The sequence below is a fragment of the Coregonus lavaretus genome (assembly GCF_964263955.1).
Source record: "Coregonus lavaretus genome assembly, contig: HAP1_SCAFFOLD_55, whole genome shotgun sequence".
Taxonomy (NCBI): domain Eukaryota; kingdom Metazoa; phylum Chordata; class Actinopteri; order Salmoniformes; family Salmonidae; genus Coregonus; species Coregonus lavaretus.
This window is the reverse complement of record NW_028161934.1, coordinates 1,130,501-1,146,146: the sequence shown is the minus strand read 5'-3', so window position 1 is coordinate 1,146,146 and position 15,646 is coordinate 1,130,501. Positions and strand designations below refer to the sequence as shown.

The 15,646-nt window shown below is 40.2% G+C and overlaps 1 protein-coding gene across 1 annotated transcript; it reads right to left on the bottom strand.

Moving 5' to 3' along the window:
• Nucleotides 1-2,253: 2,253 nt before the first annotated feature.
• LOC311119880 (uncharacterized protein) lies at nt 2,254-8,847 on the bottom strand (the record flags this gene model as incomplete). Its single annotated transcript, XM_084194531.1, has 3 exons — nt 2,254-3,949; nt 5,362-5,509; nt 8,839-8,847. The coding sequence occupies 3 exons, from the start codon at nt 8,845-8,847 to the stop codon at nt 2,844-2,846; spliced, it is 1,263 nt and encodes a 420-aa protein (XP_084050657.1). The 3' UTR covers nt 2,254-2,843.
• Between the last annotated feature and the right edge of the window lie 6,799 nt (nt 8,848-15,646).

Here is a 15,646-nt window from a genome sequence, read left to right as displayed (position 1 = left end):
TTGTTAATGATGTCTGAGTGTTGGAGCATGCCCCTGGCTATCCGTAATTTTAAAAAACAAGACAATTATGAAGTCTGGTTTGCTTTATATAAGGAATTTTACATTTTTTATACTTTTACTTTTAATACTTAACTTTATTTGAGCAATTACATTTACTTTTGATACTTAAGTATATATACAACCAAATACTTTTACTCAAGTAGTATTTTACTGTGTTACTTTCACTTTTACTTAATTTTCTATTAAGGTATCTTTACTTTTACTCAAGTATGACAATTGGGTACTTTTTCCACCACTGGTCTCACCCACAAAAGGGGTGCTACAGAAAAGTTGGGAGCATGAACATGGACAGAATAAAACCTTTGGATGGGTGGCTGATAAGCAGGCGAGGCAGATGGGATTGTATGGCAGGGACTTTAGCCCCACAGTACCTATCCCTGTGAGTCCACCATGGCTATTCCCACCTCCAGTAGTTGATTTACAAGTCTTAGAGAGAGTACGGAAAGACAGGGAGGAGGTTAATCCATCTGTTGTTATTTAATAGGTGACTGGAAACTGGAAATCAGTATTTTTTGCCCATATATTCAGATGGATCAAAAGACCCAAAGACAAGTCAGACTGGATCAGCCTTTGTTGAACAGGAAAGTTGGGTGGCTGTTAGGAGACCTATTACAGAACACCTGGCTGTGTACATGGCAGAGCTGATGGCCGTACTGTTGGCCATGCAGTGGGTGGAGGAAGTCAAGCCAGACAGAGTAGTTATAGGTTCTGACTCATGTGCAGTGTTGATGAGTCTGCAATAATTTAGCTCACATAGCAGACAAGGCCTGCTATATGAGGGAATACAAATTCATGCCCGGGAAAGACAGATGGGTGTCCATATAAGCTTTGCTTAGGTCCCGGCCCATATGGGGGTGGAAGGGAACGAGGAAGTAGATATGCTAGCTAAACTGGCCCTTAGGAGACAGGAGGTGGAGGTGCCAATGAGCAAGGCAGAGGCTAAGGGAATGATATGGACAGTGGTGGTGCAGAGATGGCAGGAGCAGTGTAACAGTGACACTAAGTGCAGGCATCTATTATTTGTTGACATTTTAGTAATTTAGCAGACACCTATCTATAGAGCGACTTACATGAGAAATTAGGGTTAAGTTGCTCAAAGGCACGTTGACAGATTTTCCACCTAGTCGGCTCGGGTTACTGACCCAACGCTCTAAACCACTAGGCTACCTGCCGCCCCTATTCCAGGTACAGAGTAAAGTAGGGGAAGGCTGGTTGGTGTGTAGACTTTCCTCCCTTCTCTCTCTATTCCAGGAGTATTGTTGGGAAGTAGGGTCATGGAGATGTTGTCCGTTCTTGTTACAGATATAGGTGGGGTTGGGGTTGTCGGTCAGAAGACAGGTGGTGCTACAGGTTAGTGTTCTCTACTTTTCCTCTGTGGAGTAAGACACCTTCACCTGCAGGTCTGAATGATTCTAATGAATTATTACAATTAGATATTATATATTACCTGTGACAGTCAGTTGTACCAGGGAAGCTGTACCCACATTCTGCATACTGTGTTTTAAATCTGAACTTGTACTCAGCTGAATCGCTCTCTCTCAGGTCTGTGATTCTCAGGGTGAAGGCTTTCTCTTTAGTCCCAGGGTACTCAGCACGACCTGTATTCTCTGGCACCGAGCTCAGGATTTTACATTACATTTCTCTTGGATATACCAGTTTGGTTCTGATAGTACATGATAACTTGGATGTTGATATGTGCAGGGCAGTTCCACTGTTGAGCTTTTCATAGCACAGATACTCTGATGGATATAAGTCACGTTGAAACAGTTCTGACAAAGAACACCTAAAACAATAGTAGGCCCATTCATTTATTAATTAGTTTCTTCAATTATTCTTGCACTCAACCAAAATATAAACGTAACATGCAACCATTTCTAAGATTTTACTAAGTTACAGTTCATATAAAGAAATCAGTGAATTGAAATAAATGAATTAGGCCCTAATCTATGGATTTCACATGATTGGGTATACAGATATGAATCTGTTGGTCACAGATACCTTTAGAAAAGGTAGTCAGTATCTGGTGTGACCACCATTTGCCTCATGCAGTGCGACACATCTCCTTCATGTAAGATAATGGATTTAATTTATTTTTGTATTGAATACCTGTCGTGGAAATTACCACCAGGGACTCAAAGCCAAAATTAAATGAATAGTTATTTATTACCAGCAAGCTGGAGAGGTTCGAACAAACTTAATGCACCATAGTACACGTCGGTCAGGAGCTCTTTCGGGGCAGTCCCGTTAGTTCTCTTATATACTGCTTACACAGACAAATAATATTTGCATGACTTACATTAATAATTGTTCATAATTAATTCATAATTAACATTTGGTTCCTGCACTGCATATGACTGGCACCATCTCCTATCTTAACTTATAGAACATATTCTGGGCGTTCTGCCAAAAGTTCTGAGGGGGACATGACCGCCTCCCCCTCATATCTTTACCCAGCACCTACAGGAACCAATGATTGTATGAGACAAGATGTACAATTCAAGGCTATTTCCCTCACACAATAATACACACCTACTGTTGTTGAAACATTATTCTACATTATTTAATAGATAATAGAAGTTAATTAAATAAGATACAGCTTTGAAAACACCCACCCACCTCAAAATCCCCCACCCCACAACACTCCTACTCCAAGACGTTTGATACATTTGGATCCAGAGCTGCATATTATCCTACACAAGTTACCACGGTAATCAGATTTAGTAAACTGTTAGAGAATGGGAGATAGAAAACATATTGTAAAGAGTAATGTATTTAAACTTTATTTAAGGATCTGGAACCGGTGCAGGAGAGGAGGAAGATAAAAGATGACATGTTTGTGAATTCTGGTGTTTTTTCAGTGACCCAGAACGAGCAAAGCTCTTTCCACATAGACAGGAGTAAGGTTTCTCTCCAGTGTGTATGCGTTGGTGTGTAATCAGATAACCTGATTGATTGAAACTCTTCCCACACTGATCACAGCTATATGGCTTCTCTCCTGTGTGTATGCGTTGGTGTATAGTCAGCTGTCCTGATTGATTGAAGCTCTTCCCACACTGATCACAGCTATAAGGCTTCTCTCCTGTGTGTATGCGTTGGTGTGTAGTCAGGTGTCCTGAATGATTGAAGCGCTTCCCACACTGACCACAGCTATAAGGCTTCTCTCCTGTGTGTATGCGTTGGTGTGTAGTCAGGTGTCCTGAACGATTGAAGCTCTGCCCACACTGATCACAGCTATAAGGCTTCTCTCCTGTGTGTATGCGTTGGTGTGTAGTCAGGTGTCCTGAATGATTGAAGCTCTTCCCACACTGATCACAGCTATAAGGCTTCTCTCCTGTGTGTATGCGTTGGTGTGTAGTCAGGTGTCCTGAACGATTGAAGCTCTGCCCACACTGATCACAGCTATAAGGCTTCTCTCCTGTGTGTATGCGTTGGTGTGTAGTCAGGTGTCCTGAATGATTGAAGCTCTTCCCACACTGATCACAGCTATAAGGCTTCTCTCCTGTGTGTATGCGTTCGTGTTTAGTCAGGGCTACTGATTGACTGAAGCTCTTCCCACAATCAAAGCAGTGGTAAGGCCTCTCCCCTATATGAATTATCTGAGATTTTAAGGTTTTAGATGCAGTGAAACGCTTCCCACACCGAGAGCAGTGGTACGGTTTCTTTCCAGTGTGAATACGCTGGTGAATTATAAATTCCCTCTGTTTAGCAGAACTCTTCCCACAGTCAAAGCAGCAGTGGTGAGGTTTCTTCCCTATACATCTCTGCTGGTGCTTCTTGAGGTGTTCTGATCTCGAGAGACTCTTCTCTGTCTTGTCAGCATCATGATGTTGTTGAATCTCCCCAGATGATAAGCTCCTGCCACTGAGAGAGGAACGATTAGGGCTGTCCCCTGTGAAACAAAGACATTGAATAGTTAGGTTTTGCAAATATGTGTCCATAAATAGATGGGTCGTTCCATGAATGTAATGGCTTTTGCATCCCTTTGATATCTTTCCAGTAGAAATTGTGCACCAATATTAAATATTAAATCTCTGTTATATTAAATAAAGTGCCCATTAAAACACAACACATGAAAAATACGATTCATCTGATTTTTTATATGAATAAAGACTTGCTAAAGTGACAAAATTCAGCATTTTGACAAGTCCCTCAGTCAACCCTGTGTAACATCTAGAAAACTTTTAACCCACCAAGTTTTACCATCATTGAGTACAGTTACAGGCACAGAATAATATGACTATTATTAATAGTCAATTAATATTGGAGTTTGATTTAAACGTTGACATACTTTGAAAGAAGAACAATTTCCCTAATAATCCTGTTTACGTGGACACATCTGAAATCAGGCTACCTGATGGGACTTTGATTAATGCAAAAAATTGCCAATCTAAATAAACGTTCTACCACAGAGGCCATGTAATTTTTTGGAAGCATATTTCATTCTGAGTTCGGACAAATAAAGTTTGTATGTGAAAACTATTTCTAAGCTGCATACTTTCAGTTTTTCTGAACTCACTGCACTCGATCAAAAGAAGTTAGCTTGCGCCGCTTGTGCTAGCACATGTACAGATTAAATACACTACTATAACTCTGATTAAAGAGTTTACATGTCCTAATAATTCTAAAGATTGCTCAGAAAACCAGGTGTCTTTAAGGCGTATGCTTACTTCGGTTATGACCTCACACCAATTAAGATAAGCAGAGTAAGGTGTTTACATGACTAATACCATACTCAGCCTACTGCCATAATCAGTTTAATAGGAAATGACTAGTGTGCATATAAACCCTAGTTATTTGGTTACTTTGACAGTCATTTCTGAAGATTATATACTTCATGTGATTAGTGATTAATTTACATCTGGCCCTCATTTTAAGGTCAACCCTTGTTTTAATATATTATTCTAAACAAACAATGAACATCTAATACTCAAATCATAGAGTAAAAGCAGGTGAGCTGGTTCTACTCTTTTTGTCAATTTACTGCTGTTTTGTGGTGGAAAACTGAGCAAGTCAACCCTTTTACCAAAACATTTACATAGTAGAAATGATTTAACAATTACATTTTTTGGTGAAGCTTGCATTCAATTGCCACTCCCTGTTGCACATGTTTTTTAATGAAGTTGAACAAGTGCTCTTTATGACAGAATGTTAAAATTAGGTGAAATCAGACTGTTTAAAAATAATAATAATTACACTTCTTAAAATTGGGTGGAACCACCAGATATTTTCATCAATATATAATTAATCAATGAATTGTTACAGAAGCAGACTGTATTCTAATCCAAACACGATGGTTCTTACTTAATGAAATCAAATCTCCATGTTCCTCTTCTCCTCCTCCTCTCTCAGTTCCACTCTGCCCCGGTGTTTTCCTGCAGTCGACCAGACCCAGCAGTAAAGTACCGGGAGGCGGTCGACCTGGGGACTCCTGGAGGGTGGAGGGGGAGGGCTAGATTTGTCCTGTTGGCCGCAAGAAGTATTCTACATAGATTAATATTAAACAAAATATTTTATTAATTCAGTCTAAACCTCTGATTACTAGACCCAGCAGTGAAGTACCGGGAGTGAAATGTTAAATCGTTCACTACAACCCACTAATCTAAGAGCATTGGATTGGTGGGCATGGGCTAGTTTCCACCATATTTCTTATACCAGTCATTTCCTTTCAAACAGCGAGGAATAGGAGAAGCGAGAGGGATAACTGGGCCCAAAATCTGGCTTCTAGCTTATTTGATCGAATATACATTCCGTAACGAACCACTGATGGTTTGGGGATGCTTTGCTGCCTCAGGAACTGGACGACTTGCATTAATAGAAGGAACCATGAATTCTGCTCTGTATCAGAGAATTCTACAGGAGAATGTCAGACCATCCGTCTGTGAGCTGAAGCTGAAGCGCAGCTGGGTCATGCAGCAAGCCAATGATCCAAAACACACAATCAAGTCTACATGAAAATTGCTAAAAAGCAACAAATTGGAAGTTTTGGAATGACCTAGTCAAAGTCCAGACCTAATCCCAATTGAGATGTTGTGGCAGGACTTGAAACAAGCAGTTCATGCTTGAAAACCCACACGTCACTGAGTTAAAGCAGTTCTGCATGGAAGAGTGGGCAAAGATTCCTCCACAGCGACGTGAGAGACTGATCAACAACTACAGGAAGCATTTGGTTGGAGTCATTGCAGCTAAAGGTGGCACAACCAGTTATTGAGTGTAAGGGGGCAATTACTTTTTCACACAGGGGAATTGGGTGTTGCATAAATTTGTTTATGAAATAAATATGTAATTGTTGTGTTATTTGTTCACTTATGTTCCCTTTATCTAATATTAGGTTTTGGTTGAAGATCTTATAACATTCAGTATCACAAATATGCAAAAGTAGAGAAAATTAGAAAGGGGGCAAATACTTTTTCATAGTATTTGCTCGGAGCTGGTGCATATACAGTCCTATGACATATACAGTCATAGGACTGTATATGTAAAAGTAGGACACATGACATCCCGGCAACTTTGAGAAAATAAACACTGTATGAGAGTAGTGCCTGGTCGTCACTAGTTTCACAAACAAAGTCAAACCACGCCAATTACTACCATTGATCTTATTAAAATGTGATCTTAACCCTAACCACACTTCTAACTTTATGCTTAACCCTAAATAAATAAAAATACGATATAGTAGAGCTTAATTTGAGCCGGATCCTGCCGGAACGGCATCAGGCACATCTCAGATTTGACTTTGTTTGTTCTGGCAACTATTTGCCAGGATCTGGTACCTCTCGCAGCATGATTTATTAATTGTTAAGTCAAGTTGCCTCCTCGTTATTTCTCCCGCCCCCCCAGAAAGACCATGTAAAAGCGCGGTGATCTTTCTGTGTAATCATCCTATCCTGCCACACTGATTCCAGACCTGCTCTCTTAATTGTACATAGAGGTTATGGGGATGGCCGGTGGGGTAAGTAACTGATCTTGACACAGGTGTTGGTAGTGGTGGTCAGCTAGTGGAGAGGTCCCTACGTATTCATGTCACATAGCCTAGGCTAGTCGTCTCTCAACTGAATTTGAATCGTGGGAAAGCCAAATAAAAAACGGGATAAGAAAAGTCAATTGAGTTTGATAAAATGCTTGAAGTCCAAAAATCCAGAGAAAGATGGTGAATCGAACCCAGAACGACCCAGAGAACTGTCAGTGCCTGAGGAGAGGAGTGAGGGGCAAACTGTTCCTGGTGGCGATGCCTTAGCTAGCAGCGCTGCTAATCCCGCCAGTTCAGCATCACCACCGGCACCTCCACTAGCTAGTAGGCAGAGTAGCGAGTCAGACTCAGCAGGAGAGGGAGACGGGGAGCTGGGGGTAGGGGGATAGTTCATCCACCGACAAAGTGCTCGGAGCTGGTGCAATTTGCAGGTCAAGAACAAGCAAAAATGACAACCCCTGGCTTGTCATTTATAATTCAAAGTTGGGCTGTACAAAATGCAAAAAGGTAGGGAGCTTGGGTCTAGAAACGACTGGAGGGATTAAACTTGCAAAAGAGTGGGTGGAATGTACAGTAACATCCTCTGCCCCAGATGTAAAACAACAAAGAGCCCTCAGAAAATAGGTTTTTGAACATGCCCCAACCAAGGCATATTTGATGGCAGAAAGCCTTGTAGACAAGGCTAAAGAGGACACCCAGGTTATAGTTAACACTCAAAATGAAAAAATAGACACTACAGCCAGAGTCTTCAGAACAGCCTTAGAAGGAGGCTAAACGTCACAGCCACAGGCCCGCTCATGGCTTTGAGCAAGAAATGTACTCTCAGGAGTTAAATGGACTTGACATGGGGAGAGTCATTGTGGGAGGTTTTGAAAACTAAGGTAGGACTTTATTTTTTCTTTACAAACTTGTTCTGTGAAGGTAATCTGAATATGTGCTTCATACTATCACATAGGCAGGAGGCCTATATATTTTGATGTGTGTTCTGATGTAGCCTACATTGATTTATTTAATTTAAAGTTATATTCCGATATTGTGATATTTGTTCTACTTCTACATTGATGTCTTGAAAATTATTAGAAATGTGGGTACATAAGCCCCACAGCTGAGTATGTGTGCATATGCATGCATATAGCGGGTGTTCTGCAGTGTCGTCTAAAATGCTTTGAATTAATCAGCACCTTGGAGAGTGCCGTCCGTTTCACCACCATAGATAGTAGGCTACTTAGCTGTTTACTCTGTCTGCTGCTACGATGTGTTTGACACTTTATTTTCTCAAAGTGTTCCGTTAACTCAGAGCCCCTCGGATAACCACCCCTCTCGCGCTCGCGCTCACTATGTGTTACAGGAGCTCCCGAAATACAAATTAAGCACTGCGATATAGACGTTTGACTGTGTGGTTGTGGTAACTAGTGGAAAAACGCATATCTGCCCTCTCATTGGCTATTATGGTCCCACCTGATCTTGCCTCTTCCCGATTGCCTTCCATTTTTGAAGACATTTATTTTCTTTGTTAGAGTGGCCACTTGAGTATCTGGTCAAATAATGGATAATGTGTTCGAAATCAGTTAAGGGATGTGAATATGTGAACACTTTGGGAGAAAGGAGAGATAATTAGGTCATAGTCACAGATTCCTAAACATGAATAGTAGTAGGCTACTTTGTTGAAGTAAAAAAACAAGTTTTACCGTGACATTGTTTTTGTCCAGCCGTTTAAAAACGAACAAAGGAATGTGGAGGATCAAATATGAAAACTAGGCCTAGACATTTTATACAGCACAACAGACCTATAATGTTAAAACCAGACTTACCAGATTCATTGTGGAAGCTACTGTTTCTTTGTATGACATGAAATGTTGGCTACAACAGCACAGCTAGGCTACTTTGCTGTGGTCTTCTTCTTCTTTAAAGTTTATGGCAGACTACATCTATTTTTGTATTGCCGCCACCTACTGTATGGCTAGTGAACGAAAATAAAAAAATCCATTGCGGGAAAGGGGGGCCGGGGCCGGGGAAATACAGTACCACCATCATATACAATACAAACATTTAATTAATTCCAAAATGCCCCACCCCTTCAGTGATAATCCAAATCATATTCCTTCATAGGCTCAGGGGCCTGTGTGGACGGAACATATATCAACCGGATTCCTTGTAATACCTCTGCTGTAAAATCCCCCAAAACGTTCAGCTGCACTCACAATTGATGCCTATTTTATCAGAGTTCTTCTTTGTTTGTACTGTGCATTTTAAATCCAATGCAATAAACCAGGGGTGCCACTTTGGTTTTAGAAGTGTGGGGGGGGATTTTGATGGGCATTTAAAGGTCATTTTACGCATTTTTACACAATCCAATGTGCCATCTCCATTTAGAACAAAAAATAAGCAAAAATAGCAACAGTCATCAAGCTAGGTAAGAGATCATAAAAAAATATTTAAGTGAATAATAAGACTGAACTACATCAAAGGTAATTCAATCATAAATATTGTTTTGCACCTTTAACCAATAGCCTAACAAATGAACAACTCTTGAAATTGTATCCATTTCAGAATAAGGCTGTAACATAACAAATGTGGAAAAAGTCAGGGGGTCTGAATACTTAGGTCTGAATAGGTTAGGCTACTATGGTGAGCGAGCATTGCACCTTTTCATTATCAATACGTTTTGATTACCCATCTATTTGTCTCTGCCTGCAAATCGTCCTCCTAAAAGGTAGGCTATATCCTATAGGACTATGCAAAACATGTCGCTGTCATCATTCTTGCTGCTTCCAGTTCTGTAGCCATACCTGCGAGATCAGGTGCACGTGTGGCCTCAATTAAATAGAGTAGGCTATAGCCTATGCATGGGCGAAGAAGCACGGGGCAGTTATCTTTCCAAGGAAAAGTACTTCCTTAATAGGCCTATGATTAGGCTATAGTTTACTATATTGCCTAGAAATAGGCCTAAATATTGATCACCCATTATTTCTCCGTCTGAAAATCATCCCACTCCTAAAAGGTAGGCTGTAAAATAGCTCAAGATAAAGTGCATATTGGCTGATATAGCCCTGTAAAAACATATAAGGGCCATGTAATAATCTATGGTAATTTAACACATTTCTGAAGTTATTTTTTTGCGTTTTTGATATTGCCTATAGGGCGCATCACATACGCCTAAAATAGTATTGCTGGACTGAGGTTGGGTTTGGGACCAGTTCTTACAGTAGCGGGCGGGAGTCGGACAGAAACCCAGCAGGTGTGGGTGGGAACGGGATGAAGAAACCGGTGTGCACCATGACAGTGAAGCCTGTAACATTAGAGATGTTTCCATATGTTTTCCATATGGGGGGACAAAAATGCAATTTCAGAATGTGGGGGGGACAACTCATCTCGGGCCTGAAAACACCCGTGCCAATATATCCTCCAAACACCGGCTTCTCGGGCATTATCGCTTAAATTACTAATTCAATATTGCACCATCCCATTATCTGGGCTCTGTCTGCAATCATAGCCATTAATCAAAACGTTATTTTGATTAATTTATTCATACTATTTCATCCTTCCACAAGATATAGCTCTGTCTGCAATCATAGCCAGTAGTATATACCAGGAATAATGAAACAGAATAATAATCGATGTTTGGAAAATCTATGAATAATGTATGACCACTGGAGTCTTTCCACTCAAAATATTTTGAAATGTATTTCATCACTCAAAATCTTGCCAAAGCATATTCTGTAGGAGGGTTTAATATGATTTTTAAATAATTTGACTTGATTTAAATGAATCGGGTCATGAACATATGGACCTTGAAATGAACAAGGGAAAGGTTAAACGTAGGCTAAGTCTGACATAAGCTTATTCCCACACTTTACAATAACTATGTTGCAGTGGTCTTAGGTAGTCTCCGTATAGGCTATTCCCTCCATTGCGACACTGCTCATTATACCTTAATGTAGGCCTGTCTGCCTACTAGCCAAATAAAGTGCAGAGCATGCATGATGCGTGCAACTCATCATTCCAAAATATTTGAACATTTAATTCATCCTTCATTCAGTTCAGTCAGTCAGTATGTCATCCATTCTGTCATTTGTCTGAGTTGCAATAGGAACTAAATCAAAGAGAATAGAACAGTCTTATCCATTTGTTTATTGAAATCCATGTGTGTATTCAAAATTATCTAAATTCTCCAAAATTCTCCAAAGCATTTTAATAATGCAATGTTTAATTTAGGCCTATCCAAATAAAAAAATAGTCATTTTAGGCTATCATTCTAGGTAATTTTAGGACTCTATTTGTGTTTTATAACAGTTTTTATTATAGGCCTCCCCTTAAAAAGAGACCCTAGCTCACAGGCCTCTAAATATAGCCTCTAAATACATTTTAAACAAAATAGTTGAAGGAGCACATGCAGGGGCTGATAGGGAAAACAGATCTGGCAATAAGAATAGGTTATAGATCGTCTTGACCATTTGGGACCCCTTGGCTATTAAACTCAGGACAGGTTATAGCCAAGACTTAATCAATATTTAGTTTTGTCTCATTTACTGATATGGATATAGCCTCTGCGTGATGGGGTTGTGCAACGCAAAAGGCTATAACAAGCCTACATTCAGAGTGGAATTCTCAAATACAACAGTCAAAATGCCTAATATAAGGCCTACAGTCTGTGCTCCCAAATACTGGAAATAGTGTGATTCATTAGGTTACATGATCCCCACAGTAGCCCCACACAGCTATACAAATAAAATATGCAATTTTATTGCCATTCAATAACACACAACTGCATGGCATATTTAGATAGTGGAATAGGCCTAGCTGGTTATTCTAGACAAGGCTCTTATGTGTCTTTATAGTACAATTCTCACACAAGTCATTTGCTGAAGGCCCAAACCTATACTACGCCATCTACTGGTATAACGTTATCGAATGCCGTTCTAAAACAAGCTCTAGACTTTTATTTTGGAAATGAAACCGGAAGCTGCAAAGCAACTAATGCCTGGGCTAGAGTTGCTTGATTGGCTAACTAACTTCGACTAGATACATTCCTGACAAAAGTTTGTACGTATAAAAAAGATCTGTAACCCGAGTAAAGTGAGATGTAAAGTAGGAATTGAATGTGTAAATGTTCATTCATAGTCGTAAAATAGGGTTTGTTCGTTTACTGATCTAATTTAACGGTTACGTTTCATGTTTCACGCATGGCTTTTCTTAACCACCTGAGCCACTGCCTGTTCACCCCGCTATCATCCAGAAGGCGAGGTCAGTACAGGTGCATCAAAGCTGGGACCGAGAGAATGAAAAACAGCTTCTATCTCAAGGCCATCAGACTGTTAAATAGCCATCACTAGCACATTAGAGGCTGCTGCTGCCTATTGAAATCACTGGCCGCTTTAAGAAATGGAACACTAGTCACTTTAATAATGTTTACATATCTTGCACTACTCATCTCATATGTATATACTGTATTCTATAATATTCTACTGTATCTTAGTCCATGCCGCTCTGTCATTGCTTGTCCATATATGTACATATTCTTAAATTCCATTCCTTACTTAGATTTTTCTGTATTGAGTATATGTTGTGAAATTGTTAGATATTACTTGTTAGATATTACTGCACTGTCGGAACTAGAAGCACAAGCATTTCGCTACACCCACAATAACATCAGCTAAACACGTGTATGTGACAAATACTATTTGATTTGATTTGATTTGATGAACTCCAAGATGTGCCATTAAAACAGCAGACACGTATTGATTCAGGACCATGAACAGTGGCACAAATCAGCACCAAATAAACATAGGTGTGCTACCTCCGTGATTTCAGCACCACCAGTTGCTGGACAGTGACACATCACATACAATTTTATTGGTCGTGTACACATATTTGCAGATGTTATCGCAGGTACAGCTAAAGCTTGTGTTTCGAGCTCCAACAGTGCAGTAATACCTAGCAATCCACAAAAATTAAAAGGGTCACCAGGGGCAACGCGTCCGCTCAACTCTGAGCTCATGAGAATATTCTATACCTGTTGCTCGTTGGGGTTGGCATTGGCATTGCTAGTGTGTTGACATGTGGAAGGCCTCATGGGCGAGAGACTGCTATGATATTGTTGCCATTCCCCTGAACTTTAGAATTGTAAAATAGATTATTGCAAATACTGCTCCAGATCTTTTGGTTTCTGCTACAGGCCATAGACAACAAACTGATAGGCCTATGTGACTGATACTTGGGGGTGGGTGGGGTCTATTGATTGAACTTGAAGTTGGATGCTTGTGTGCCCCAAACAGCATGCAATTAAATTGCAATTAGATATGGGAATTCATAGGGAAAACATAAAACATCAGAGGAAACGGATTTAAAAAACCAAGGGAATGGATAACAAATCCGAGGGAACGGATAAAAAATCAGATGGAATGGGTAAAAAAATCTAAGAGAACTGATTCAAAAATCAGAGGGAATGGATAATAATATCTAAGAGAACTGATTTAAAAAAACGAGGGAACGGATTAGTCTGGCACAGTGGCGGCTCCTGAAAAAATTCTCAGGAGGGGCAATTTTTCTGATGATTTAGGTGACCTACACACATTTAAAAAAAGATATGTCCAGCAACAACATGAAGACAGGGGCAGCATATAAGTCAATACCAGAAGCATTTATTGACTGATCTCAAAAGTGTTGGCTTACCAGGGTTGGTGGAGCCCTCAGTTTCATCTTTGCCTCGCAAAGCTAACTCAAACACTCCGCAAAACTTCACACACTGGATTAGCCGGCTGAGGATGTGGCGGTTCTTGCTAATGTCGTAGTAAATATATTTGTTATAGTGAATATGGAATATGATATGTTGAGTAAAATGTTGTGCTAAGATCTATTTAGGTCAGGAGCTGGTTATAAGTTCTGTTCCTATCCAATAACAATGGACAAAAGGGTCCTATCTTGTCAGCCTTGTCAGCAGGTGGCCAAGGACAACACCCACGCCATAGGCCTCTCAGTTCTTCCAACTCACGAGTTCTTGCTCTGAGGACACACACACACACAAACACACACACACACACACATCATCACTGTTAAACACACACACACACACACACACATCATCACTGTTAAACACACACACACACACACACACACAAAAATCCCCTCTCTTAGGCTGAACATTTGAAGACAGAGAACCCGACTCAGAGCCAATGCAACAGTGACAGTAGCCTGCAGGGGACCTCGCCCAACTCATCAGGACCAATCAGAAGATCAGAACTACTAGATTGAACCTACTTCATTTATTGCATAAAATGTCTGCACACAATGTTTCGGGGCTCTCTTCAGATAATAATAATAATAATAATAATAATAATAATATGCCATTTAGCAGACGCTTTTATCCAAAGCGACTTACAGTCATGCGTGCATACATTTTTGTGTATGGGTGGTCCCGGGGATCGAACCCACTACCTTGGCGTTACAAGCACCATGCTCTACCAGCTGAGCTACAGAAAGTGGATACTCATGGATGCGCATTGCAATTGTAAAATGTCAACACAATTGGAGACACCACGTCATTTTTGGAGACATGTTATTGACAGTAAACTATTGTAGATGCGACTGCTAACTAAATAAAACATTTTAGCTGGCTAGCTAATCATCTTAGCTAAATGTGGGGCAAACAATTCAGTTATTTACCGTTAATTTGAGGGATTGGGGTGAAAGAAATCGAGTTACATAGTGATACTTTACGATATACTGTATTGACAATATCGCAATATTTTAGCGCTAGTTGGCTGTACCTGCACCAAAACACCATTATTGTTCCTTCATAGCTTGTTCTCAATCTTTTCACATTGGGAGCCAATTAGTTTTCAGCACTTTTATTTCCATGACTGATCAAAACTCGTTCTCATGGCTTTCTGATCGCTCTGCAACAGACATATGGTGCGCAATAAAATCACAGTATCGAATCGCAATACGTATAGAATCATGAGACTCGCAATGCTGATGCATATATCTTATCGTGAGGTTCCTGGCAATTCCCAGCCCAAGTTCATTTGCCACAACAAATCTCTTCGCTAGCAAACGCGATGTCTTCTCCAAAACGGCAATGTGTCTCCAGCAATGTTTACTTTTTTGACGTTCTATGGCATCTCCACTTTCCAAGCATATATGACCACATGTAATATTTTGGTAAGTGATGCAAATAGTGAACTATGTAGGGCCAGGATGTAAAATATATGTAGCTGCAGCAATTTCTCTTATCTGATATGGTAAGTAATGGGGCTTAATTTATAGCTCCCTAAGAGTTTGACGAACGGGTCCGTGAACGCGATTCCAGATATATTTACCTCTGAATAAACTGCCTTTATTACACCATATCCACATCCAGTAAACGTGTGATTATCAACACTAACCTCATCGTTGTGGCGGCGGACAGCTAGCCTGTATCCCTCGTCATCCAGTTGAGTGAGTGGCAATGTCTTTTTTCGTTCGTACCAATTTTTGGAAAATCCTCGGGTGTAGGACTTTCCGCCTTTAGTAGAAACCTGTTGAATTATTAAATTTGGTCTGGGAGGTCCTAATTGTTTCGTTGCCAATTTATCTCCATTTGTTCGCCGACAAAAAGGAACTTCTTTCAAACAATCCACT